At 39.1% G+C, this 27,002-nt stretch overlaps 1 protein-coding gene across 4 annotated transcripts in view; it reads right to left on the minus strand.

Annotated features, from left to right (window-relative positions):
- Positions 1-2,174: 2,174 nt before the first annotated feature.
- Positions 2,175-27,002, minus strand: part of LOC129711107 (semaphorin-4E-like) — a 45,321-nt gene continuing 20,493 nt past the window's right edge. For all 4 annotated transcript variants that reach the window (XM_055658507.1, XM_055658509.1, XM_055658508.1 and 1 more), the window contains 10 exons: positions 24,129-24,228; positions 23,684-23,794; positions 22,717-22,868; positions 20,847-21,022; positions 18,850-19,006; positions 17,373-17,595; positions 15,359-15,474; positions 15,085-15,251; positions 14,837-14,889; positions 2,175-13,449 (listed from right to left, as the gene is read on the minus strand). In XM_055658507.1, the coding sequence (XP_055514482.1) occupies positions 12,674-13,449; positions 14,837-14,889; positions 15,085-15,251; positions 15,359-15,474; positions 17,373-17,595; positions 18,850-19,006; positions 20,847-21,022; positions 22,717-22,868; positions 23,684-23,794; positions 24,129-24,228 (2,031 nt within the window). In that variant the 3' untranslated portion in view covers positions 2,175-12,673. The remainder of the gene's footprint in view (positions 13,450-14,836; positions 14,890-15,084; positions 15,252-15,358; positions 15,475-17,372; positions 17,596-18,849; positions 19,007-20,846; positions 21,023-22,716; positions 22,869-23,683; positions 23,795-24,128; positions 24,229-27,002) is intronic.

The following is a 27,002-nucleotide window of genomic DNA, read 5'->3' on the forward strand; positions in this document are numbered from 1 at the left end:
GGGTGCAGGGTGTTGCAGGCAGCGCAGGCGGAGACCCTGTCACGGATGTCCTGAGCCATGCCAGGCCAGTAGAATTGGCTTTGGGCATGGGAGAGGGTAGCTTCCACCCCAGGGTGGCCGCTGTGAGCAGTCTGGAAATAGTGATCCCGGAGTGCGGCAGGCACCACGACTTTGTGACCCTTTACCACCACGCCGGCGTGAAGCACCAGTTCGTCGCGAACGAGGAAATATGGTGCCGCGCCAGCAGGCAGTTCGGAGCGACGGTCAAGCCAACCACGGCGGATAACGTCCGCAAGTTGTTGCAGGGCAGGATCATCAGCAGTGTGTTGGACCAGAGACTTAAGTGCGATTTAACAGTGAATTATTTTTTTCCATGTTGTGGCCTTTTGTCAGGTGCCAATAAATTACTGCAGTCAAAAAATATAATTGTGTTCAAGTTTATGGGCTCTCAGCAATGCATGCCCATATAAATTAGGGCAACACTTAAATTCAATACTAATCAGTAGCTAAAATAAATACAGATAAAGATCAACCGCAAGAAATGCAACACCTGTCCCTTCACCTCCCCCCTCGACTCCATTCAAGGACCCAAGCAGTCGTTCCAGGTGCGACAAAGGTTCACCTGTATCTCCTCCAACCTCACTACTGCATCCGCTGCTCTAGATGTCAGCTGATTTACATCAGGGAGATTAAGCGGAGGTTGGGCGATCGTTTCGCCGAACACCTCCGCTTAGTTCTCAATATCCTACCTGAACTCCCGGTGGCTCCGTACTTCAACTCCCCCTCCCATTCCCAATCCGACCTCTCTGTCCTGGGTCTCCTCCATTGCCAGAGTGAGCAACACCAGAAATTGGAGAAACAGCACCTCATATTCTGCCTGGGTTGCTTGCGTCCGGATGGCATGAACGTTGAATTCTCCCAATTTTGCAAGCCCTTGCTGTCTCCTCCCCTTCCTTAACACTCGAGCTGTCTCCTCCCATCCCCCCGCCCTCGGGCTCCTCCTCCTCCCTTTTTCCTTCCTTCTCCCCCCCACCCCCCATCAGTCTGAAGAAGGGTTTCGGCCCGAAACGTCGCCTATTTCCTTCGCTCCATAGATGCTGCTGCACCTGCTGAGTTTCTCCAGCATTTTTGTGTACCTTCGATCTTCCAGCATCTACAGTTCCTTCTTGAACACAGATAAAGGTGGATCTGCTGGTCAGGCTGCATCTGCAAATAAAAGAGTTAAATGTTTCTGGTCAAAGCCCCTTCCTTCAGAACAGTGGTGCTGCTGGTAGATTCACTGCCTCGCAGCACCAGAGACCCAGGTTCGATCCTGACCAGTGTGAAGTTTGCAAGTTCTCACTGTGACTGCTTGGGATCTGCGGTTTCCTCCCACCTCAGACTTCAGGGTTTGTAGGCTAATTGGCCTCTGTAATATGTCTCTGGTAGGCAGGGAGTGAGAAAGTGGGATACAGAACTGGTGTGAATGGCTGATCGATGGTCAGCGTGGACTTGGTGGGCTGCCATCAGAACTGCCCCCTCCATCGACTCTTTTAAGTCAAGACTAAAGACATATCTATACTCCCAAGCCTTTCCTGATGTCCTCTGAGTGAGGGCTATATGTATGTAGTTTGTTTTGTTGTGCTATTCGTATAACAAATGTAACCTAGCGAGAGTTGATTTTTAAATGTGCTATATAAATAAATGTGACTTGACTTGACTTGAAGGGCCCGTTTCCATGCTGTAGCTCTAAACCAGGAATCTCCCAGGAATGCTTACCTGAAGAAGGTCTATTCTGCATTCCAATCGGATTTCTGTCGGTCGTTATTGCTTTGTTCACCCTTTTCCATGGGCAGGAATTCTCTGCCTCAGAGGGCGGTGGAGGCAGGTTCTCTGGATGCTTTCAAGATAGAGCTAGATAGGGCCCTTAAAAATAGCGCTGGGGATATGGGGAGAAGGCAGGAACAGGGTACTAATTGGGGATGATCAGCTATGATCACATTGAATGGCGGTGCTGGCTCGAACGGCTTACTCCTGCACCTATTGTCTATTTCCACTTAAGGGTCTTTGACCTGAAATGTTATCACTGTCTCTTATCCTGTAGTTGTGACCTGATCGGCTGAGTATTTTCAAATATTTTCTGTTTTTATTTTAGATTTCCAGCATCTGCAGCGTATTTGATGTCAATCTGATCAGTAGGTATGATGTTGAAAGTGTCATCGATTGGATGAGACCCTGGATTGAAAGACAATTAAGAACATTTAATTTTGTTTTATTGTTTAGTGCAAGAGGTTTTATTAAGAATCCTGGTTGTCAGAGGGTGTTGGTGGGCGAGTATAGGGAGATCGATGCAGTATTTATGAAGAAGGACATCATCATCCTCATCTACAAGTTGGAGAGGGAAAATATTAAAATAAGTGCCCTATCTATTGCTAAATGTCAATATAAGATTCCGTCCGCAGGGATTGCCAGTTGATCAAGGCTACTGTGGGGCAAGTGGTTCACTCCGACAGATCAGTATTGTACATTGCAGACACATCTGAGTCTTGTGCTACTCAGATAAATGGCTGATCGATGGTCAGCGAGGACTTGTTGGCCGTTTATGTGAGGCAGGCAAAAAAATGAGCATTGAAGAGACAATTTGCAATTGGATACCATTGCTTTACACATATGATAGGTGAGGGGGGGAAAGATTTAATGGAAATCTGAGGGGCAACTTTTTTTACCCAAAAGGTGGTAGGTGTATGGAACGAGCTGCCGGAGGAGGTAATCGAGGCAGTTACTATCACAACGCTCAAGAAACATTTGGATAGGTACAATGAGGAGGTGCTTTTTCAAGTTATCATTGATTAATTCACAGAAACATATCCAGCCAACTTGTGCAAAACAGAGGTCCTCCACCTGCCCCCATTGCACTACTGTCTACCGACAACAAAGACTCATAGAAAAGCCTTGGACAACACATTCCATATTTCAGGAGCTACCTCTCGGCAAAGGCAGACATCTATGATTAAAATCATAGTACTAACATAGCATTTCACTGACTGACGAAAAGTGTCTTTGAAGACCAAGACCTTAAACCCAGCATACAACTCTGCCAGGCAGCAATGATGCCTGATCTATTTGGTTCTGATGCTTGTCTACCTGCAACAAGCACATCAAAGTCCTGGAGAGATCCCATCACACTGTCTTTCCAAAATCCTCCATATCCACTAGAGGAACATAAGGAAAGAGAAGCAGGAATGGGCCACTCAGCCCCCCATGCCTGGCCCGCTATTCAATATGATTAGGGTTGATCAGCCCCAAATGTTATCTCCTCTTCCGTGCCAGTTTGCCATGACTCTCAATTCTCCGATATTATAAAAATCATCTACTTCCTTTCAGAATACCCCTAACATCTCACTTCAGTTTTAAATAACTATCGTTCTCTCATTCACGTTTCTCCCATTAGTGGAAACACATCAACATCTACCCTGTGATGCCCACTAAAGATCTTGAATGTTTCAATAAAATCACCCCTCGTTTCCTAGACTCTAAAGGAGTTTATATGAATCAGCCCATGTTCTTTCCAACATCAATTATCCCAGTATTGAGGCCCTTATTACACTCAGTTGACTCATTTGGGCTGGACACACTGCTCACGTATCCTATACCAATTTCCTGAAACAGACATGCAGAAGTCAAGTTCTGGAGTAAGATGAATGCCAGAGATGTAGGTAGGGGTATTAGGATAATTAATTTCCATTATGCTGCTTTAAAGAGAGCATTTTATTGACATAGTTGGATGTGTGTCAGATGCAGAAATCATATTATGCTAGCTTTTCCTTAACTTCAACTACTTAATTTAAAATTCCTCAGTGGCCATGATGTGTTAAACCCAATGGTCTAGAAGTATCGTTACTTCTTGCACAATTTTTCTACAGTATCAATTTACCCCCATATTGCTCACCCCAATATGGAATCAACTGGAGTTTCACCTGTGAATTCTTCAAGTACTGGTCCAAGACTTGAACACACAATCCAAGCTCGCATACGTCTTGAGGGGCTGTTGAACAAGCTTTGGGATGAAACATTATATGGAGGTCATCTCATGTGGACACAAAATGTTTTATTACACAATTCAAGTCAAAGGAATTCTCTCCCCAGTGCCCCGGCCAATAATATTCTTTAATCGCCTTCTAAAATCGATTATTTGGTTAATATCTCATGCTTCTGGGCACATAAGGATTGGCATCTTCCCAACAATAAGAACTACATTTTACGGTGTAATTTAGTGAAAGCCCTTTGGTACTTGGAGATCATGAAAGGTGCTATGAGGTAAATGTAGTTTTCATTCTTCTTAATTTTAGAATAAAGAACAGTACAGCACAAGAACAGGCCCTTTTGTCCGCAAAGTCTGTGCAATACCACTCATGTATTTTTTTGCAATAATGTGGGGCAGATTATTTTCGCAAGGATATGGGAAATTGTAAAATGTGTCCATTAAACCAGTAAAGAAAGCCACTATTTTTCAAAATCAATATTTTCCACTGCTAATTTTATTTTATCTGTGCTCTTCCTAATGCAGGTATCTGGATTATTACTTGGTATTTTGTTCAGATACAAGAGGCATAATTAGCAACAGAGCTCACGTATGAATATTTCCACTGAATTAAAATATACTGATGCTGGTGTTATTTGATGAAAACTGTTTTGTGAAAGCAATAATAACCAAGGCAACCCATTGATTTCCTCTTCCCAGTTTAGTTCACATTATTGAAGTCATTGCTGATTCATATTAAGCCTACACAGCAATTTAAAAAAAGATTAAGGCACTGACTCCCTCGCCCGAGCTGTCATTCTTTACAATGCAGCCTAAATAACAAGTCAATTACTTATTTTTCACAAAAATGGTGGCATCACAATTAAATCCAAATCTGTTCACATGACGCACTTAACACACGCTCACATTATTCTCCCTCTCCGGAAGGGATCCATAGACACAATTCAGGAGTGGGATTCTGAAAGACTTTACAATTTAACATAACAATTAAGATTTTTCATCATGACTCTACTGGTGCAACACTTAAAACTGCACCATGGCTTGAAATCTAAGGCGCTCAGGATCACTTTAGTGTTTCGTTTCTTGGAAAGTATACATTGCAACAATTACTGTAAATCTATGAAACAATCTGCTAATTTGCTGAAGAAGGGGCTTGACCCGAAACGTCACCCATTCCTTCTCTCCAGAAATGCTGCCTGTCCCGCTGAGTTACTCCAGCATTTTGTGTCCACCTGCTAATTTGACAGTGTATCAATAGATTTCAGCATAACTGAAGCAGGGAAAACAGATCACAACTAAAATAACGAGTAGTGCTATTAACGCTTTTGTACAATGAGTCAATTAAGAAGGTAATAGTATGTTGATCTTTATTGCAAAACGAATTGAACACAAGTGAAATAAATTTTGCTCCAATTATATAGGGCCCTGCTGACACTGCAGCTGGAGTATTATTTACTGGTCTGGTGATCCTACAAAAGAATATTAGCAATGGAATTAGTTTGCCATGTGTCTGAAGCTATATTCTTGTGCATTTGGAATAGGTGATTTTTATTGAAAAATACAAAATATTAAGGTGGCCTGACAGTGTGTATGCAGATTCAAAGTTTTTCCTGATTGGTCTGGGCAGAACAGATATCAAAATAAATGTATTTATCCAGAATATGTGAATTATCTCAAGAAGCTTTGAGGTTCAGTCACCAATTATATTTTTAACAAAGATCAATAGATTGTTGGATATTAAAGGAATCAATAGATACAGAGTTAATGCTGGAAAGCAGAACAGATTAACCATGATCTGCTTTAATAGAGGAGCGGATGTGCTGAACCCAACAGCCTATTATTGCTTCCAGTATGTTCTTATGCTTGAAAGGGGTACAAAAAAGAAACACATCTGGCATAAGATTAAATTTTAAAATCTAATTTAATTACATTGTACAAAAAAATTACTGAAATTGTGTTTGTTGGAATACCCCAAATAAAACAAGGCTTTGAATTAGAAAATAGCATTCAGTAAAGATTGTCATTGGACATGTGTAAGATTTATAACAAGATGTTGATGTAGCATCTCTTCATCAACAAGAAGATTTTGTTCCAAAAATGTTTCATTTTAAAATATTCTTTAGAAATATTTGTTTTTTGCAGTACAGGTAGTTGTTTTAAAAGGCAGCCACCATCTTTGCAGACTTTAACACAACAAAAATCATATGATTTTTTTGTTTAAATCCACTTTTCATACAAGAATTGCTTGCACATTGAAAAACGCTAATTTGAAAATGGGTAACTTTTTGATTACAGTATTTACAAAGCAGAGCTGTACAATTTGAAAATAATTCAAATGGTTTTTCACAGAAAGCCAGACTGGAAGAGTTGGGACAATTAGGCTAACTCTTGGGCCAATTTTCATTGTGATTATCTCACGCTCATGTACATTAGATTGTTCTTTGCAGACTATTTTCTTCCCCTGGGTATTACATAAGGCTGACATCTATAACATTATCTTTTCCAAACCAGTTTTCCCTCTATCCATTTGCTCCTGAATACAGATTCCTGCTGGGATACTTTCCCATAAGCACAGCCCCATTGTGCTGCTTCATCAAAATAATCATTTCTCTTATGTGCTTTTGTTCCATTGACCAAAAAGGACATTATAGTCAAATTTAGCCTTGTTCTGATTTTCCATTGCTTTGCTGGCCATGAAGATGCAGAGCTAGACGGTAGTCCTGAAGTTTTGGATTACCTGGTATTCAGTTACATTGTTATATTTGCATATGAAGCCAAAAGATTTTGTAAATGTTTTGTGGACAGAAATTAATGGTTATTTTGAGCCCCTTAAAACAATAGCTCCCTGCAATAAATAGATAGTGATATATTAGTTTAATGTTTCACTATCTATTTACTGCATGGAGCTATTGTTTTATGAGGATGTGTTTTCACAGGATTGGGTGTAGGCCCAAATTATGGTGTTTATAATTTTCATGATAGGCCCATGCATGTGAATTAGATTAAAAATATATATAAACTACGTAAATGTTATTAATCCAATACATATTCAGAAGGAAAACCTGTAATAAGACCTATCTCATAATATGACTTGGTTTTATCAGGATTCTATCCCAGTAATGTTAACAACATGCATTGCTAGTTTTCTGCTCTTCTTCCACTTGTTAAGGCAAACCACAAGAACTCTATCTTGCCTGCAGTCTTTATCTTGCGGCGATTGTCACAATGGCCCCCATTACTCACATTTTTTATTTATAAAAGGACGCATTATGCCCCTCAACTTAACAGCATTGAATTTCTTCTCACTCATCATTACAGAAAAAGATGTGATGTAAACAAGTTGCAAAAAACCTATTTGAGCAAGGTTATAACATAATTCACTGGGTCATGAGAGCCGAAGTACGTAGCACAACAGCTCCTTGACCATGGCAAATAGAACATTACGGCTGTGGCTGATATTATAAGTTCCAGTCCTGATTTAATTATGCTTGTGAGACCAGTGACAGACTGCAGGCTAGACACTTCCTCACAGGAAGAGAAAAGATAAAAAAAAACATACTCTGGGTCAAAAGTCTTTAAGTTGTTAATTCCCTGCTCTCTGCACATTGAATACTTGGGTTTCCTCCTACTCTACTTCCTACATCTTTTTATTATGTAGGACACTATTTGCAAGCTTTGTTCACACCCTACAATATGGTATGCCAAAAAATGAAGGCCAATAAAAAGCATGGAACAGCAGATTTACAGAGAATGATAGCAGAGTTGGGAGCGAGTGGAGTGTCACAAATAACACCTAATATTAATTGTAAAACATATCAGCAAGCGCAGAATCTAAATATCATATTTAACCAAGATGATTATAGTGTCCCACAGATCTACAGGATCATAAATTTTCACTGGGAAATATAATTTTCACCTTTCAAAAATATTGATGGCATTTGACAAATATTGCCCTTCGATGATGTTACAGGATGCATAGCTGAATTGGCACTTGAAAGAGTTCTCATATCTATGTACACGATATAAGCTTACCAAATCATCAACATTTACATGTATAAAAATATAAATTTGGCTGTACAATAAGGATTTTATGTGATATCATCCGATAGAGTGAAAAGCAGCGCTGCATTTACAGCCAAAATATGCACATTGAATGTGAATTTAGTAACAATCAATAAATCCTCCTTCAAGAAAAAGCAAAGGAAAAGTTACATTTTCAATATAAACATGTTGCAATGCATTTTCAAGACTGCTTTGCAGGACCGACCACAATAAAGCAACTTCCATTTGAACGCAAATCCAATCGGCTCAACTGGAATAGCAAACAAATCTTGACACTGAAATCAGGACACAGAACTAAAGTTTCAACAATAGCTAGGTTTCAATATTCATGTGAAAGGAAGAGAGAGCTAGACAATTATTTAGGGAGAGTATTTTTCGGTTTGAAGCGAAGCTGATGAAGATATGCAAGTGGCTGGTGATTTTGGTGATAGGAAAGTGTGAAGACCACAATGGATTGAAATAACTGAATTGAAAGACACCAATAGTCAAAAGTAAATGTTGGGGGCTAGGCAGTGAGTTAAAAAACAGAGCCTTCATGATCATACTTTCAAGATTATTCCCTGTGCCACACACTAGTCTGGCAGGGTATTTTGGGAAAGGGGGGTGGGGGGACGATGACAGGGGTAGGACATAAAGGAGTAGTATCAGAGGAGAGAAATGAAGCAAATATTGAGCTTAAAGTGTGCAAGGCCAGGACATGGAACAAAGAAAGTATGATTATCTGAACATTTATTTTACTCAAGCAGCCTGATTGGTATGGCAAATGAACTCAGCACACAAATCACCGCATGGGATTTTTTAATTATAGCCAATATGGAAACATGGCTGGGGGATGGGCGGGATTGGCAGCACGATGCTCCAAGATACAGCTGTTTCCAGCGCAATAGTGGTAAGAAAGGAGGATGAGTTGCACTAATGATTAGGGAGAACATTATAACAGCATTTAGAGAGGATATCCTGGAGGGAAATGCCCAGCGAGGCCATATGGAACTCGGAAACAAAAAAAAGGGAGATCACTATTATATTATGGTATTATACTTTTGGCCCTCCACTATTCGACAAGAATTGGAGGAGGAAATATGTGAGGAAATCACAGATAGGTGTAGAAATAATAAGGTTATAAATAATAGGTGATTGTAATGTCCCTAATGTTGAATTCTGAAGGAGCACTAAGGGATTCGGGCAACATTTGTTAAGTATACCCAGAAATGTTTCCTGAAACAACATGTAGATGTCCCTATCAGAGAAGCGGCTACATTTGACCTGCTGTTAGGAAACATGGCTGGGTTAGTGGCTGATGTGTGAGTTGGGGAGCACTTTGGGATAAGTTACCATAATTCTGTTCATTTCAAGATCATTAAAGATAGGACTGGTCCACAAGTTAAATGTTCTCAATTGGGGCAAAGCTAATTTTGATGGCATTAAGAGAGGAACTTGCAATGGTTCATTGGAACAGTCTGTTAGCAGGCAAAAAGGAATGTCTGGCAAGTGGGTAGCTTCTACACGCGAGACAGGGTCAGAGTTCAGGGTCAGCAGGCTCCTGTTAGTGAACGGCAAAATTGGCAGGATAAGAAAACCCTAGCAGATAGGGATATTAAGGCTCTGGTCAGGAAAAAAAAGTCACAGGTCAAGGGGGGTCAAACAGGTTCCTTGAGGAGTATTAACATGGTGCGCTGCAGAGAAGGAAATGTAGGTAGATGATCAGTAACTACATATTGATGCTATCGTGGACAGTTAAGAAAGTTGTGTAAGGTTACAATATGATCTAGACCAACTGGGAAAGTGGGCATTGAAATGGCTGATGGAATTTACTCAGCCAAGTGCAAAGTTAAACTAGGTATACATCTGGACCCAGGAAAGTGTGACTGATCAGAAAGTCCTTGGGATATAGTACATAGTTCCCTGAAAGCAGAAACAGAGGTGGACAGAGTAGTAAAGATGTAAAATATAATGTTATAGTTATACAACTCATTGGCAAGATTGCACTTGGAGGATTATGTGCAGTTATGGCTGCCACAGTTTAGAAAGGATGCAATTAACCCGACAAGGATGCAGAAAAAGTTCAATAGATCATTGCCTGAGTAATAAAAAGAAATTGGATAGCTAGGATTACTTTCTCTGGAGAAAAGGAGGTTGAGGGGTGACCTTTCGAATGTTTATAAAATTATGAGGGACATAGATAGGGTAGATAGTCAGGTCTTTTTCCCAGGGTATGGGTGTCCAAAATAAGACCATAGGTTTAAAATGAAAGGGGGAAGTTTTAAGGGGATTTAAAGGGCAACATTTTCCACACAAAGAATAGTGGGTATATGGAATGAGCCGTAAGACGTTGTGGTATAGGCAGGTACAATTACAACTTTTAAAAGACATTTGGTCAGGTACATGAATAGGCGAAGTTTAAAGGAATATGGGCTAAACACTGGTAAATGGAATTAACGTAGATAGGCAATTTTGGTCAGCATGGAAGAGTTGGGTCAAAACGCATGTTTTCTTATTGCATAACTCGGTGAATGAATTGTGTTCGGGTAAATAACTCCATAGGATTTCTATAGAATCAGGAAACCAGCAACACTTAATGGTTTATCACATCCACTGTAGTACTAAACACTAACATTTAGAATAGTTGCAACTTTTCAAAATATTTATTTTATGATTTATTAGAATTGAGAAGCTGTTCAGCCACTTAGATTTGCATCTCACCGTCGATGAAACTGTTCTCCATGAACATTTTTCTGCCTCATTATTTCTCCACAGATAGTCTAACTTATGCAAGATTATGGATTCATGACACCGTTCCTGTAATTTACCATTCAACTGAGTTAACTGATGAATTAGGGTCTGCAACTGGATGCATGCAATCAAGAATGGAATCTCGGCAGCTTTGATTATTCTTGTGTAGTCTAGAATCACTTAAATATATTTAAGTCACTTTTACTATATTTTACCAAATCCTGAAAATTAAATATTTTAATTTCACCTCAAGTTGCAAAAATACCTCAAAGTCATACCTCATGTGTCAATTCTCTGCCCAAAAGACAGATGCATCGATAAGATGGCCAAAATTATCCTTTTTTTTTGTTTAACATTTTGAACAATGAATCTTAAGGAAACTCTAAAAATCATATATTATTTCTATATCCTCAAAAGAGGCTTGGATGCTATGAAATATCTACAAAATTTGAATTTTGTCTGCATTGGAATCAGTAGGCTTACTGGACTGGAACCAGTTCCTACTGGACTTAGGAATCTCTGCAAAGCAAACAGGAACAAAGACTATAGCTCATCCACCACCTTTCCAACAATGTGCAAATGTGACTGAATTGTACAAGTCTGGCTGCTGGCTTAAAAAAATTAAATGTTATTCTCAATAACAAGGATGCACTCCACTAATCACAGAAGGTCCTCCTTCTTTGCGATCCATGCTCAAACATAACCTTGGAAAAGGAGCAGGTAGTCAAGATAGAGAAATTCCTCAACAACCACTTACTGGACCTCTACATCCCACTCTGTCCTTTTCAGGAGCAATCTCATAAATAGGTTCCTCTGAACTCTGTATCTAAAGATCAAGAGCATGGGACTAAAGTGCAAAGAAAGATTTGGGAGCAACCATTTTTAACTGATGACTTAGCTAAAACTACATAAATCCTTGGACATTTTACCCGGTTTAACTCAAGATGAACTCCGTCTAACTGGATCAAGGAAATGTGGGGTTTGTCTGGTGGTTTTGTTCAGAAATTCAATCATTTTCAAGATGTGATTGGCTCACTACCAAAGATCGAAAGATAGAATAAAGACAAAGGGAGCACAATTTCATTAAAAGTATTATTCAAGGGAAGGGATTGATAGATATGATACGAGGGTTGAACTAGCAAGTTTGTTGGACAGTGGTTTTCCCCTGTTCTTAACATTTCTTATTTCCTGCATTAAAATAATTTGTGCCATTGCGAATAATTAAACTAAAAGTTTGTCAAATGTGTATTCCCTGTGATAAAATGGACATTAAGTGTTAATCACACATTTCAATACTTCATGGAAGGGCACAAATGAGAGAAAAACAGATCCAATTGTCAGAACATGTATTTGCATAAAACACACAAAGGAGAAATTCAGTGATTTCCTTCTCCCAGGGATCAGCTAAACTCACCACTTGTGCATGAAAATTAAGGCGACAAAGGTGTATTCTTCACAGTGACAATGAAATTGCAATTCACAGTGCTTTTAAGCAAGCATGTTGAGTACATGAACACTGAGCTAACCCAATAGTACCTACAGTATCTGTTCAAAACCCAGTGCTCTTTTCAGTTGGGTTTATAAAAAAAATGCATAGACCAAAGAAAAAAATATTTTTTTTCCTGAGGTGAAATATGCACAACATATGTAATCTTTTGTGGGACACAGAGGGGTACAGTATATTACTGAATACATAATATGGCTTATTCTTCCACATTTACATTCGTCCAGATATAGAGCCTCATTCATAAGAATAGGAACGTGGAAGATTGGGGCATGTGGGAGGTAGAAAATGCAACATTACATTACCCAATATTCATGACGTGCATTTCTCAAAGAATTAATGTAATTTCCTTAGGCTTATGCGTTTGATTCAGTCTGATCAGCATCAATGTATTCCAATTCGTCAAGAACAAGCAATGGTCTAGCACAGCTGGAGTTTGCATTCTCTAGTAGTATAGAATTATTGTTGCTGTTCTTCTCAAGTGGATCTGCATTGGCAGTACTTGTAAGTGGGAGGTCAACATTGCTCAGTGCACCCTTTAATTGAGGGCCCTCTGAAAGTGATATTTTCTCCTCCACCTCCTGCACTGAGTTGTTCAAAATAATAGCTGATGTTCTTCTTACATTTTCATTTCCAGATGGCCGCAGTGGTATTGGCACATGACCTTTATAAATATTCCATGCAAGAAGAAGTATGAACATCATGATAAAGAGTACCAGGAAACCTTTCAATGTCAATTCAGTTTGAAGGTAATTCTGTATCATTGGCAAGGCAGCCTTGCGACCAGTATTGTCTGGTAAGGTAGGCACACCAAAATGCGCCTTTGTTGGAAATGGATGTTGATCTATTCCATGTTTAGATGTAGATAACTGCAGAAAATAGCTTGCTGCGACTTGTGAAAATTGCTTCCCAGCCACTGTTTCAACAGAAAGGCAGTCATACTGTCCTTCATTTTCCGTAGAAACATTAAATATTAATAATCCATCACTGAAGTGGAGATATCTTGGATCTGTTATTGGAATTTCTCTTTTTTTGTGTAGCCACTGCATTTGAGCCAAGTTGGATGTAGGATAACAATTCAAAACCATATTGTTTCCAGGAATAATAATTTGCTTTTCAGCTTTATAGATTTCTGAAGAAGATAATATTTGTCAGTATATCAGCAAAACAGGATTTCTAAGAAATACTAAACAGCACAAGCTATTAAAGATGACTTCAGTAGAAATTCTAACAAATGCAGAACAATTAAATTCTTTGCCAAATTTGCCAGTTAAAATAGTACTATTTTACTATGCAACACAGTCCAGTCACATCTGGCTATCATATGTGAACTTTGCAACAAGTTTTCTGGGCCAAAAGGTTCAAACCCCATTGTGTCAAGATTTTGCTGGATCATGGCCTTTCAATTTTGTAAATTGCCAATCCTGTTCCAACATCTAAATGTACTTGAGACAGGGCATTGATGGAACAATCTATTCTGATACTATAGTCAGTTTAAAAAAATAACCAAATGGTAGTATACATTTAGTACAATCCACTATTTGAGAATTTTAAAAAGATCAATTATTTCTATGATTGTAAGCAGGCTTAATGATAAATTAATCAAAACAGACTTATCAAATGGTTCACATTATTTTAAATTTAATGTTATTCTCCAAAAATTCATTGGCCATCATTTGGGTAATACAGCATTTGTTGTTTAGTTTAGATTCATAGAGTGATACAGTGGGGAAACAGGCTTTCGGCCCAACTTGCCCACATCGGCCAATATAGCCCAGCTACACTAGTTCCACCTGCACGCGTTTGGTCCATATCTCTCCAAACCTGTCCTATCAAGATCTCCCCTCATCTTCCTGCGCTCCAAGTCCCAGCCTACTGAACCTCTCCCTATAGCTCAGACCCTCTAGCCCTGGCAACATCCTTGTAAATCTTCTCGGTACCCTTTCCAGCTTGATAGCTTTTCTATAACATGGTGCCCAGAAATGAACACAATACTCTAAATGTGGCATCACCAACATCTTATACAAGTGCAACATGACCTCCCATCTTCTATACCAACTTCTAGTTTAGAGATACAGCCCACTGACTCCACGCTGACCTTTTTCAACCGTTCACACCAGTTCCCTGTTATCCCACACTCCCAACCACTCCCTACACATTAGGGGTGTTTTACAGAGGCCAACAAACCCACACGTCTTTGGGATGTGGGAGGAAACTGATCAGTCGCAAGGAGAACATGCAAACTCCACACAGAGTTCATGATCAAACCTGATCCGTTGCAGGTGATAATGTCCCTACTTTGGGAAAGCTTATGAATGTGCAACATTAAATTGTCACAAATATGTGTAAAATCAACAAGTCTGAACTTTTAAGGAAACAATCCTGGGAAGTTAAGGTTTGGGTGAGGTTAATGGGGCAGGGCAGTGGAAAACAAAGGAGAAAGAAGCACAAAAAAAAGGAATGAGCGAACAACCTAGCATTTATGTCATAACTGTGAAAAATATAACTATGGAACATACCATGACTGGGACATTTTGAAGGATCTCCATTTTCTATATTCTGAACTAAGTTCCTAAAAGCATTTAAAAAATGAGAACATTACACACCAAAAATATACTGCACCAACAAATAATAGTCTAAATAAATTGATCAAAACTCTGCAGATAAGCAGTCATGGTCTTATCAATAAACAGCTTTCCAACTCCAAATAATGACAAATAAATGTAAAAATATGGCACAATGATATTCATATTCTTAGTTTACTCACTGTATGTCAAACTTAATCTCTGAAATGTGAATACATTGGCTTGTAGTTTTATCCCATCCACAGTAAGGGTCTCTAGACAGTACACAATCCCAACAAGTGATATGTTTAGTGCAAATGGCAACAGGCACTTGGACCACCAGTGATGGGGATCCAACATACAAATGACCCTAGGAGACAAATGTAAGTTCTGACATTAATACATTGTCCAGTGAAATCCATATTCAAAGTTGAAAACCACAAAAGCAATAAATACTTGACTTTATATTTGTTATACCCTTTTTGAAGAAAGCTGTAAGTTTTGTACAGGCTCTGCAGAAAGGAACAGCTGCACCTCTTCAATAATAAACATATCCTTCTCCAAGCTAAGGGCTTTGTGCAGGTATCCACTATCTGTAAAAGAAAACAACTACATTAACATGCAAGTTTTGAGTATGACTATAAAAATATATGCTCACGATTATAATTGCCTTTGCTCTACCTGGAAATGCCACTTTATATCTCAGAGAGTTGCAGAGAGTTGTCGATGTAGCCCAGTCCATCGAATAGACTAGACCTTCCACCATTGACTGCATTCTCATTTCACACTGCCTCAGAAAAGCAGCCAACATAATGAGAGACTTATCCCACCCCGGTCATTCCTTCTTCTCCGTTCAGCAGAAGGCACACATTGCCAGACTCAGGAATAGCTTCATCCCTGTTGTTAACAAGCTTCTGCAGCTTCCTTCAATTCCCCACTGACGTCAACTACCATGAAGCACAAGGGGCATGCTATTGCATTCCTCTGATGACTTGCATACCCAGGAGACTATTCCCCCCCCAGAGATAATTAGCTTTAGATTATCATTATTGTTTCTGGGTCCATCACACAAGAAAATATATGGTGTTATTTATTTTCACCATTCATAACTTCAAATTCTTTTGGTTCATCTTGCATGAGGAGAAAAATTTAAGTATTTGATCTTCTCCCATCGGGACAACAATGAAATCAGCTTGACTGCCATATCAAATAATGTTCTAATAGTGGAATATGACATAGCACATGTGGCGGAAAATTAATCTTGTGATATCGTTATCCAGCCAATCCCACCTGGAATATAAGCAGTCTTGCAATGTAATTACTTAATAGGATGATAATTATATTTCAGTAGTGCCCTTCGCATCCCTTGCACAACATCCCAAAGCATTCTCTAACCAAGTTGCAATGGTGGAAATAAAACATTAATTTTGTGCAAAGCAAGTTACCACATAAAACAATATAATACCTGTAGTGCCAAAAATCATCAGTTTTAGTAACATGGAAGGAACTGCAGATGTTGGTTTACACCAAAAAACGACACAAGATCAGTTTTCGTAATGTTGCTGTACCTAAATTGTATCTATTTTGTCAGTTGAAAAGACATTGCAATGCAACCTACAATCTGAAACCAAGTCAAATACGTTTATAATAAAAGGACTTCATCAAAATTTTGTATATCACTTCAATATTGCATGTCAGTGATATTGTCGAGTTTCATGGAACAAGGTTAATTGCAGTTCAGGACCATTTCTGCTTAGCACCCAGAGATTCTTGCTTGGAAAAATCAGGTTTCAAATTCATTTATACAGCAAATGATAGTTGGGCTTTCTGAATTAAAACAGCAAATTAAAAATAATCGCACCATGCAATGAAAAATAGATATTGGAATATGAATTTGAATTCATGAAGTTATCAAAAACTACCCACAGCATTAGTAATTCCTCAGTAAAAATGACAAACATATTTCATTTGGTTTACACAAGGGATAGATTATCATAATTGTTTCTGGGTCCATCACACACATAGAGCCTATGATGGTGAGGCACAAGCCATGTTGTACATGCAACCTATTATAAACTTGGCACAATGGAATAAAATTGCTTAGTGCTCAATATACATGACAAAAATAGGGATATAGTTTATTTTCTAACATTTTCTCTCTCACTTTGATTATTACAAGTATAGCAAACTTAGAAGTGAATTTCTACCTAAATGTCAGGTATCTCAAAATGTGAACTCTTCAATCAAAGCAGATTAATTATTTCAGTAAATCAATGCTTTGAAATAATGTATGTTTGCCATTTAGTTGATGCTGTCTCTAGTGCAGGGCTCAGTGTTACGGAAATCTTCAGAGTAAACTAGTTTCAAATCTTTTGTAAGTCACTCTTTTAGAAATACCTGGTTTTGTAGCATTTTCCAATGAACAGCATTCCGATTAACATTGTAAAAGCAGATTATTGACAGTACAGTACATTCGCAGAAATGAATTTACCTGTTCCCAGAAATATTACATCATATTCTTCGAGGTTTGCTGCTATAACTCTGTCTACAGCTATCTGGGTGTATTTTACACCCTGCTTTATTAATTTAGGTCGGTTGTTGATGGGGGTCACTAAATCATCCATTAAAGGATGGTCCCGAACAAACTGGAGTGTTTTGTCTGGCAGATCTAGAGAAGTCTTGATGCCACTCTTACGGATATCATTGTTGATACACTATGTGGAAAGAGAGGAAAGAGATCGCCTGAGTGAACTGGGTCTTCAATTGATACAAACTACACAAAAATGCAAACATTTTGTAATTATTTGTAAAAAGTACGATAGAACTGGAAATCTGGTGTACAATTTTTTCCTTCATACTTGTCTCCTCTATTGATGGGTTTGGCTCATGTGGGCAAGCACAGGTTCTTGAGAGAATCTGGCCTAGCATAAAATCTGTGTTGATAAAGATTCCAACTTCAACCAAGTCAAGTTCCTAATTTCTCAATTCAATTGCAACACCCCATAATAATCCCTGAACCCTGCCAATTACTTTGGCATCCTCTGCGAGAAGCACCTAAACAGTACTGTTAACTGTGGACTAAATAGATTCTCAACAAAAAAAAAAAATGCAGGCAGAAACAGAGTTAGGGTCAGTTACAATTCAAACTTGTTTTAAACTGCAGGAAGAGAATGTTTGCAATAGAGTTGGGACACAGAGAGACAGAACGTTACGTGGTGGTGTTGGCTTGGGGGAGGGCTCATTAATCACAGTTGATCTGTCTGGAGTATTCAGAACATGAAGAAGATATATGAGGATAGGGAAGAGAAGAAAAAAAAACTTTGCTGAAAATGTGGATGTAAAACACTTTCGTCAGAAGAGATTTGAAATAAATGAATGCTGAAGATACTCAGCAGGTCAGGGGGTACTCTGTGGGGACAGAAGGACCCAGTTAACATACAGGTAGGTGAACTTGCGTCAGAACTGGTTATCTCTGAAAAAAAACTGGTAAGCCTGATCATCAGCTGCTTCAAAAGACACATTTCCTTCCTTCAGGCATAAACACTTGGGATTCTAATCTCCTCCAGACCCTTCTCCGACTTCCTCTATTCCCATTTCTACATCAGGTCATAAATCTTGCCAGGTTTTCACCACGTCCTCGGGGTGTGTGGGACTAGTGTAGATGGGACATGTTTCTGAAGGGCCTGTTTCTGAGCTCTATGTCTGAATATCAGTCCTTGTAGGCAACCTTTGCATATTTGGTGCACTGGCTGTTGTGCTGATTACATTCATGCCTTCATTCCTGGGAAAGCTTCTTGAGCAGTGCAATAACTGAGTTTGTCTGAAGAGCCTATGCAGTTGAATTCAAAGTGATTCCTCATGGAATAATAAATCAAATCTGGTATTGAGTAGGAAAGCCTGGAAAAGTACTCCAGCTCTTAAATTACTATGAAGATGGATTTCCTTGCAAGGAAAGCTTGAATACTTACGGCACCTGGACGAGGGACAGGAACTGTTCCACTGTACATCACCCACTTGACGCGAGATTGTTCTACTGTTATAGCTGACTTGAATTTTCCTTCATTGAACACCTCCTGAATTTTTGACATTTTGAAGGCACAAACCGCAGAAATATCCTGTTTCCCCCTGAACAATTAAATGTTATATTATAGCTTGAACATAGGACAATACTTGACCAACACATGCACACAATTTTCTCCCTATCATTATTTTTCCCTCTTATTAAACAGTTGCTGACAGATCCTATTCAATTTTAAAACACCTCTCATTTATCTCATGGTTCACGTAATAGTGAAATGACACAATTCTGACCTTTATTCAATGAAATAAATTTGCAAATGTGCTCTTTTATCTCCACTCAGGTTGCGTTTTTTTTTTTCAAGCTAGAAGGAGAACAACCAGAGAACACCACAGTTATAACACTGTAGTAACACCGTAGTGATGTAACCGCCATATTGTCTCCAGATGCAGGATTTGGCCAGGCCATCATAGCAGAGTCTAACAGAATCCTCCCTAAAATAGGTGATAAAAGAGTCAACACCATGTGCATACTCCAAAGTGCTAGAGGAACTCAGCAGGTGAGGCAGCATCTCTGAAGAGAATGGACAGAATGACATTTCCGGTTGGGACACTTCTTCAGACTGATGGAGTTGGGGGGAAGAAAGCTGGAAAAGAGTAGAAATCACATTGCTGATGACCTATCACCCATATTGGGCCATTCTCATCAGAATGAGTTCCAGAATGATTTGTACAACCTGTTCTAGAGATAGTACACTTCCTTTATGAAGAACTAGTTTCACAACATTTGAACTTTTTCTGATGGATTAAGTGAGTGAATAGTGTGGAAAATACCATATGCATATTTTTCATTGACAGAATAAAGATAATACTGCAATAAAATAAATGGTTAAGAAGCAAGAGATGCAAAGTAGCAAATTATAAATTATTGTAGTAGCCAGAACCCCCCCCACCCAAGAAGTTGGTAACCAGTCATAATCCCTGGTCGGTCCCTGGTTCACTGATCTCAGACAATGACAAATGAAAGATTATAATTGTACTAATCATTATTGCACAATGGAGAAGGAAAATAAATCAACTAGGGATTCCAGTCTGATTCATCACACCAGAACTCCAACAGTTTGCATCAAATATTCCTTTCTCTTATACTTCAACCTCTTTGTAATGAAGGCTAATATATTACTTGCATTTCCAATTATTTACCATACATTCATGATTCCACTGTACAACAATGGTTTTATTATTACACCTACCCCCTTCTTATTTACCTTTTCTGTATCCCATTGCAGTCTATTTGCACTTTCCTTACAGCTCACATTTCCACTTCACTTCCAGAAATCATCAGCAAACTTTCACGTTGTACTCAACTGTCTTTTCAATTATAACAAGAGAATATACTGTGTTTATTTGGGGCCAAGTACTGGCCCCTAGTGTATTCCACTAATCACAGCCTTCAAGCCTAAAATATCCTTCTGTTTTCTGACATAACTGCTATCATATTAAAATATTGCATCCATCTGTGGTCCATATTTTATGCAAGATCTAGATATACCACATTCAATGGTTCCTCTTTGTTCCCGCTAGTTAACTATTAGAGTTTCATATTCTTTTCTCTTTCCTTCGTTTCTTAAATTATATTGGCTATCTATCCACTGGAATTCTGGAAAGTTACTGCTTATCGTTTACTATTTCTGCAGCCACCTCTCTTAGAATCCTGGGATCCAGAACACAAGAGGAATTACTGGCTTTAGTGACCTTCACATCCGGATTATTTTTTCTTCTGTGATGCTAACTGCTCCAGGTTTCCCACAATCATTGGTCCTTGGCTCCCCGTGATTTGAAGAAACAAGACTCTTGGATAACTATTAAAACCATAATTCCTTAACTAGAACTACACAAATTTGGGCAACATTATTTGCTTGGCTTGCAAACCAGTCCTTATTCTTACCACTGCGGAGTAAAAACTGCATAGAAAATATTGTCGCTCCAGTTTGTTGCCCTCATCATAAAGACATCTTGAATAATATTAAATGGAAAGTTTATCTCAGGAGCAGAACACATCAGGCTGGCCTTCAGGAAGGTGGTCCACTTCCTCTGAAGAGTTCGCTGGCCACCTAGATCCCCCTGAAATACACAGCAAGATGCAGGAATCAACAGAAACTCACTTAAAGTTCCCAACTTAGTTTCAGTAAGAAATGTGCATCTTCCCAACTGAGACATCTCTACCAGTGATATTGTACAATTTGCGATATTGCATGATGCCACTAGATCATGAAAAAGAACGATATAAATGCAAGCTCTTTTCTCCCCAGCTTACAATGCTTGAGGCTCTTGTCACCATCATAATTCTTGGCTTTTCTAATGTTATTTTGAAGTATATGCATGTCAATATATGTTAAAACAATAACAGGTGTGCATGGCATAATTTTGTTTGCATTTAACAACCAAAAAAATCCCTCCCTCTTCCAGATTCCTTAATCCATTACGCAAGGCATGGTCACGAAAGGGAAACTAATGTTTAAAAAGTCCTGGTGAATGTTCACATATCTTAACAGTTTATGGCGTTTCTTTCTGTCTCTAAACGCTGTGTAACCCTGCTGACCATATCCAAGATTTTGTTTAGAAATTTTAAATACATTTGAATGCTTGGTCAATTATTATAGGACTGACTCGTATTTTTTTGTCAATGTAAAGGAAATAGTTTCCATCACAGATTTGAATCTAGTTTAATGTGTCCAATGATATTAAGGTTAACATTGTGCAATTTCCAGTTATCTGCAGGGTGGTTTGAAACAAATGCCTTCATTTGAGTCTCTTTTTGTTGGATGGGCAAATGAGCATGCTTAATCGTGATTTTAATTTCCAGAATTAGTTAACTACTGGCAACAGGAGGTAGTATCCCCAAGTGTCAAGACCCATCACATCCACCATTTCCTCCCCACCCTCACAGCATACCTATCACGAGACTACCGCACTGCCAGTAAGTGAGGCTATTTGTGTAATCACTCTACCAGAGCATTTTACACCAAACATTATTTGTTTTAATCGAATAGCTTTTTTTAAAGGTATCTTTTTAAACTAGTATGGAGATCACTAACATTTGAGAATGTGACAGTTTTAACATTCATCTCACATAAAGTAAGATTATCTGCAGAACAGGGCTCAAATCCACAAATTTGCCATAGTTCTAAATACAGTGGTCTCTCCCCTTGTCTCACTTAATGACTCTTCTTTACCAAAATTACCAGTAATAGTGTTTGATTTGGATGGGTTTAAATGGTTTGAGTCCATACTTAGATATAAAAGATAATTCCTAACCCATTCATAATGCATATTATTGGCTGCAGATGGATAGTTTAGTATATTATCTGTCTGGGCAGAATTTGCTCATATGTGGAAGTTCAATCTGGAACTCACTGCAGAACTCTGTCACACTTCTTGATTGCTACATTATCATTAGCAATAAAACTGAAATACTGCAATATTAATACAGGCACCCCGCACATTATGGCCATTTGGGTTACAGAAATTTGTTTGCAAATTCACAAATTGCAACCCATAAATTTGAGATATGCAATAATATTAGATAGATATGCCATTTATTGTCACTATACATGTACAGTGAAATTGAATTCACTGTACATGTATAGGCAAAGATATTACACGTGGAATTTATCTGGGGAGAAAAGTACATAAACTAGCATTAAACTTCTAATTTTTTTTTAACTTGCGATCCTTGACACAACTTCACGTTGAGTTAAATTGTGATATAGCTATTCTCAAACGTTCCCTGTAATGTGGGGTTCACCTGTACCTACCTTACATACTCGGGCAATTCTTGAAACCAGTAGTTTATTGTAGAATTCAAACTCAACAGCTGTCTCACTGAAGAAAAGGTAGATCTTATCATCATCTCCATCAGCAGCAGATTTACTCTCTTCAACCACATCCAAATGTATAAAATTAGGCTCTGTTTAAATTTAAAAAAAACATATCTAACAACTGTGATCAATCTCTTTCCCCACCCAGTTCCATCTTCCATTTATCCCCACCCCATTTGGTTCCACCAATCATCTACCAGCCTCTATTCTATGTGACCCCACTGCAACCCCCAACCCGATACTGTTACACACTGGCAATCTTTTCTGTTCGCTCTCAGTCTTGATGCAGAATCTCAACCCAAAATGTCGACTTATACCTATTGCCTCCATGGATGCTGCTCAACCTGCTGAGTTCCTCCAGCATTCTGTTTTTGTTAAGGCCAAGACACATTGGAGTATTCGAGACAAATTTTCTTTGCAACTATTTGTGCTGTACTTGGGTTAATAGCCTAGCTTTACATTCATTGGCCATTACATTTCTTACCTTGATACAAGATGCAATTAAAGACATCTTTTGCATGTCTAAACTTTCATGATTCAGAGCATTTTTTTTATTTTGTAATAACTAATCCCCAATAAAATTAAACTGGTGTTTAATTCACAAACGCACCAAACAAAAATGGTAGGTTTAATTTCAATACGTTTTAAAATGACATAATGGAATAATGGATACGAGAAGTCTATTTGTACCAGTATTTTTTTGTTTGCAACAAGCAAAACAATTTCAATGAAATTTCCTAATCTTTAGATTACACTCTGCTCTACGGTTGAAACAAATGAATTGTTTCTCCATTCGACCCCTATCCCCCCCCCCCCCCCCCTTTTGCATCTCTCCCCATAAATTAAATCTAAGTAACAAGAAGATTCACTGATGACCTTAGCATAGTACACAAAATGTCCTCACCATTTAGCCATGAAGTTTTGTACTCTGTCCTCAGATTGTTTTTCAGGCTACGGAGTAGAATGGGCTCAGAACCAAGAAAATTATTTGCTGTTGCAGAGTAAAATTCTCCATCTAAAATATATGAAATTAATGAAATCAAAATGGTGCTTTCACTCTTACAAGATTAAAGGCTTTGAAATTATATCTACCACATCTCAAACTCTTAATTGCTGGAAGATAATATTTGTTTGAAATGAATAGAAAAGGGTTTTGGTTTCCATCTTCTACCAAATATATTGTATTCAATACTACTAACTGAACACTTGTGGTACAAAATGTAACACATCAGACGCGAGATGTTTTAATATGCAATAAATATTTTCATTTCTTTTACTAGTTGTAATGTAACAGTTTTAAATTAACAACAATTATTTTTGAAGGTATTGAAGGAAAGTACATAACATACCGACCATTACGGATGCATACTTCTGAGTCGGGTCAAATGGACACTTTCCTTTACTCTCTTCAGGATTATTTTCTAGGTGGATTTTGCCATTGTTAATAACCTGTCAAACAATAAACCCTCATGGTAATGCTTCATTCTACATCTTCTGCTGAGATAATTTCCTGATGACAATGTATCAACAGTTTTGTAAATGTCCAGAACACTAGAGGGCATAGGTATAAGGTGAGAGGGAGAAAATATAACAGAGATGTGTGAGTGCAAGTATTTTTACAGAGAGAGTGGGGGTGGGGGAGGTGGGTGGTGGTGAGGCAGATACAATAGTAGTGTTTAAGAAGGCTTTAGATATGCACGTGAAAATGCAGGGAATATGGGATCATGTGCAGGCAGATGAGATCAGTTCAGCTGGGCATCGCATTTGACACAAACATTACGGACCAAAGGGCCTGTTCCAGTGCTGTACTGTTCTATGTTCCATGGATTGTTTTGTCTGTACAAGTCAGTGACTTTGGGACACTCGCAGCGTGACAACAAAAAAATAATCACAAGAGGGGAGGAAGGGGTTTTGGATAAGAAGTATTGAAAGAGGAAAAAATATTAAAAGTTAAAAAAATTAACAAAATATGAATCACATTTGTAGGAAAGATTTTACTGACAATATTCATGGAATAAGTTATATTTAGGGCATGATTTACCTTACCATTATGTAAAATGATGTAAACATCTCCAGGAAACCAGAAACTGGAGTCTCGAGTATTGAAATTCTAGGTTAAATGCCGAATTCATTCATTCATCATGTTGTGGTACCTATAGCTAACTCCGCAATTTAATTCCGTGTTTTTTTTAAATCCGAAATAAAAACTATTACTTCCAAGTTTCAAATAGACATTGTAATGAGCATCTTCCCATCTCCCCCCATATCTGCCTTCCGCAAAGACCGCTCCCTCCATATCTCCCTTGTCAGTTCTTCCCTTCCCTCTGTTCCCACCCCCTCCCCGGCACTTTCCCTTGCAACCGCAAGAGATGCAACACTTGTCCCTTTACCTCCCCCGTCGACTCCGTCAAAAAAGCAATCGTTCAGGTGCGACAGAGGTTTACCTGCATCTCTTCCAACCTCATCTATTGCGTCCGCTGCTCTAGATGTCAGCAGATCTATATCGGCGAGACCAAGCGGAGGTTGGGCGATCGTTTCGCCGAACACCTCCGCTCGGTCCGCAATAACCAAGCTGACCTCCCAGTGGCTCAGCACTTCAACTCCCCTTCCCACTCCGCCTCCGACCTCTCTGTCCTGGGTCTCCTCCATGGCCACAGCGAGCAGCACCGGAAATTGGAGGAACAGCACCTCATATTCCGTTTGGGGAGTCTGCACCCCAGGGGCATGAACATCGAGTCTCCCAATTCTGTTAGTCCTAGCTGTCTCCTCCCCTGCCTCAGCTCCCCTGCTGTCTCCTCCCACCCTCCAGCCTTCCGGTACTCCTCCTTTTCCCCTTCTTGTCCCCACCCACCCCCACCCCCGATCAGTCTGAAGAAGGGTTTCGGCCCGAAACGTTGCCTATTTCCTTCGCTCCATAGATGCTGCTGCACCCGCTGAGTTTCTCCAGCTTTTCTGTGTAACCTTGTAATGAGCATATACTTGTTCCAAGGATTAGTGTAAAAATTAGCAATTGAGCTTGTGATTGATGGACGTACAAGTGTTGAAGCAAAGGTCAATTAGGCTGGATTGCCACATGAGTGGAGGGGAAGAAAGTGCCATAAAAGGGAAATGTGGGACTTGGGGATGGGAGATAAGCATACGAGGGAGGGAATAGGAACAGGGCGAGTGGAGTGGTGGGAGTTGGTGAGACAAATGTGTCACACCACCTCGGAGGAAGGGGACAGGGGAAATATATTTTTTTTTTTAATGAAATTGGAGAACTCAATGTTCATACCGCTGGGATGTAGGCTACCCAAGTGGAATTTGAATATTTCTTTCCCCCCATCACCTTCCATGTATATAGGTCCCTCCAGCTTTACATTTCACTCCTTCCTTATCTGATACCATACTGTCTCCTTTTCACTTCTGGCCTTTTTCACCCTTCCATCAATCGACTAAACCTATATCCACCCTATCACTTGTCAGGCTTTATCTAACCCCAACCCCTCTTTTTCAGCTTTGATCCCTACCTCAAAGAGTCTGATGAAAGGTCAAAACATCATCTGTCCATTCCCTCTACAGGTGCTACCTGGCCCGATGAGTTCTTCCAGCACTTTGTTTTTTATTCAAGATTCCAAACATCTGCAGTTTATTGTGTCTCTGGTACATAGAGCATTCCATTCAAAATAACTTTCTTTGTGACCTATTATCCTCATATTCCCATCAGCTTCCCTAGATTCTACCAATCACTTCTTCTTCTTATCGAGTCCACACACAAAGATTATTTATTTTTATTTATTGAAATCATATTCTGTCGCTCTTCCAGGGAGATGCTAACTGCATTTCGTTGTCTCTGTACTGTACACTGACAATGACAATTAAAGTTGAATCTGAATCTGAATTTGATTAGAAGTTGTTCAGCCAGAGCTGAACACACTTCTCGGCATCTGCATACAATGGTGTCTGTCTTGTGCTTCTTATGCGTGGTGGTGGAAAGATTGGTGGAAACAGGGCCGCGAAGTGAATGCTGTTTCCTTGACCCCTACCAATCACTCATAGGCCAGTAGAAACCTAAGCATCCAGGGGAAACCAACTTTGTCGGAGAGAGACCGTGTCAACTTCAGACAGACCACGTTGGAGGTTTTGATTGTTTAATTTCATAATTTTGCCACATACTCATTTATAGAGAGATGCAGCACAGAAACAGGACCATAGGCCCAGTGAGTTTTCAGTGAACTTTAAGC

This window comes from Leucoraja erinacea, chromosome 29 (assembly GCF_028641065.1).
Source record: "Leucoraja erinacea ecotype New England chromosome 29, Leri_hhj_1, whole genome shotgun sequence".
Lineage (NCBI taxonomy): Eukaryota > Metazoa > Chordata > Chondrichthyes > Rajiformes > Rajidae > Leucoraja > Leucoraja erinaceus.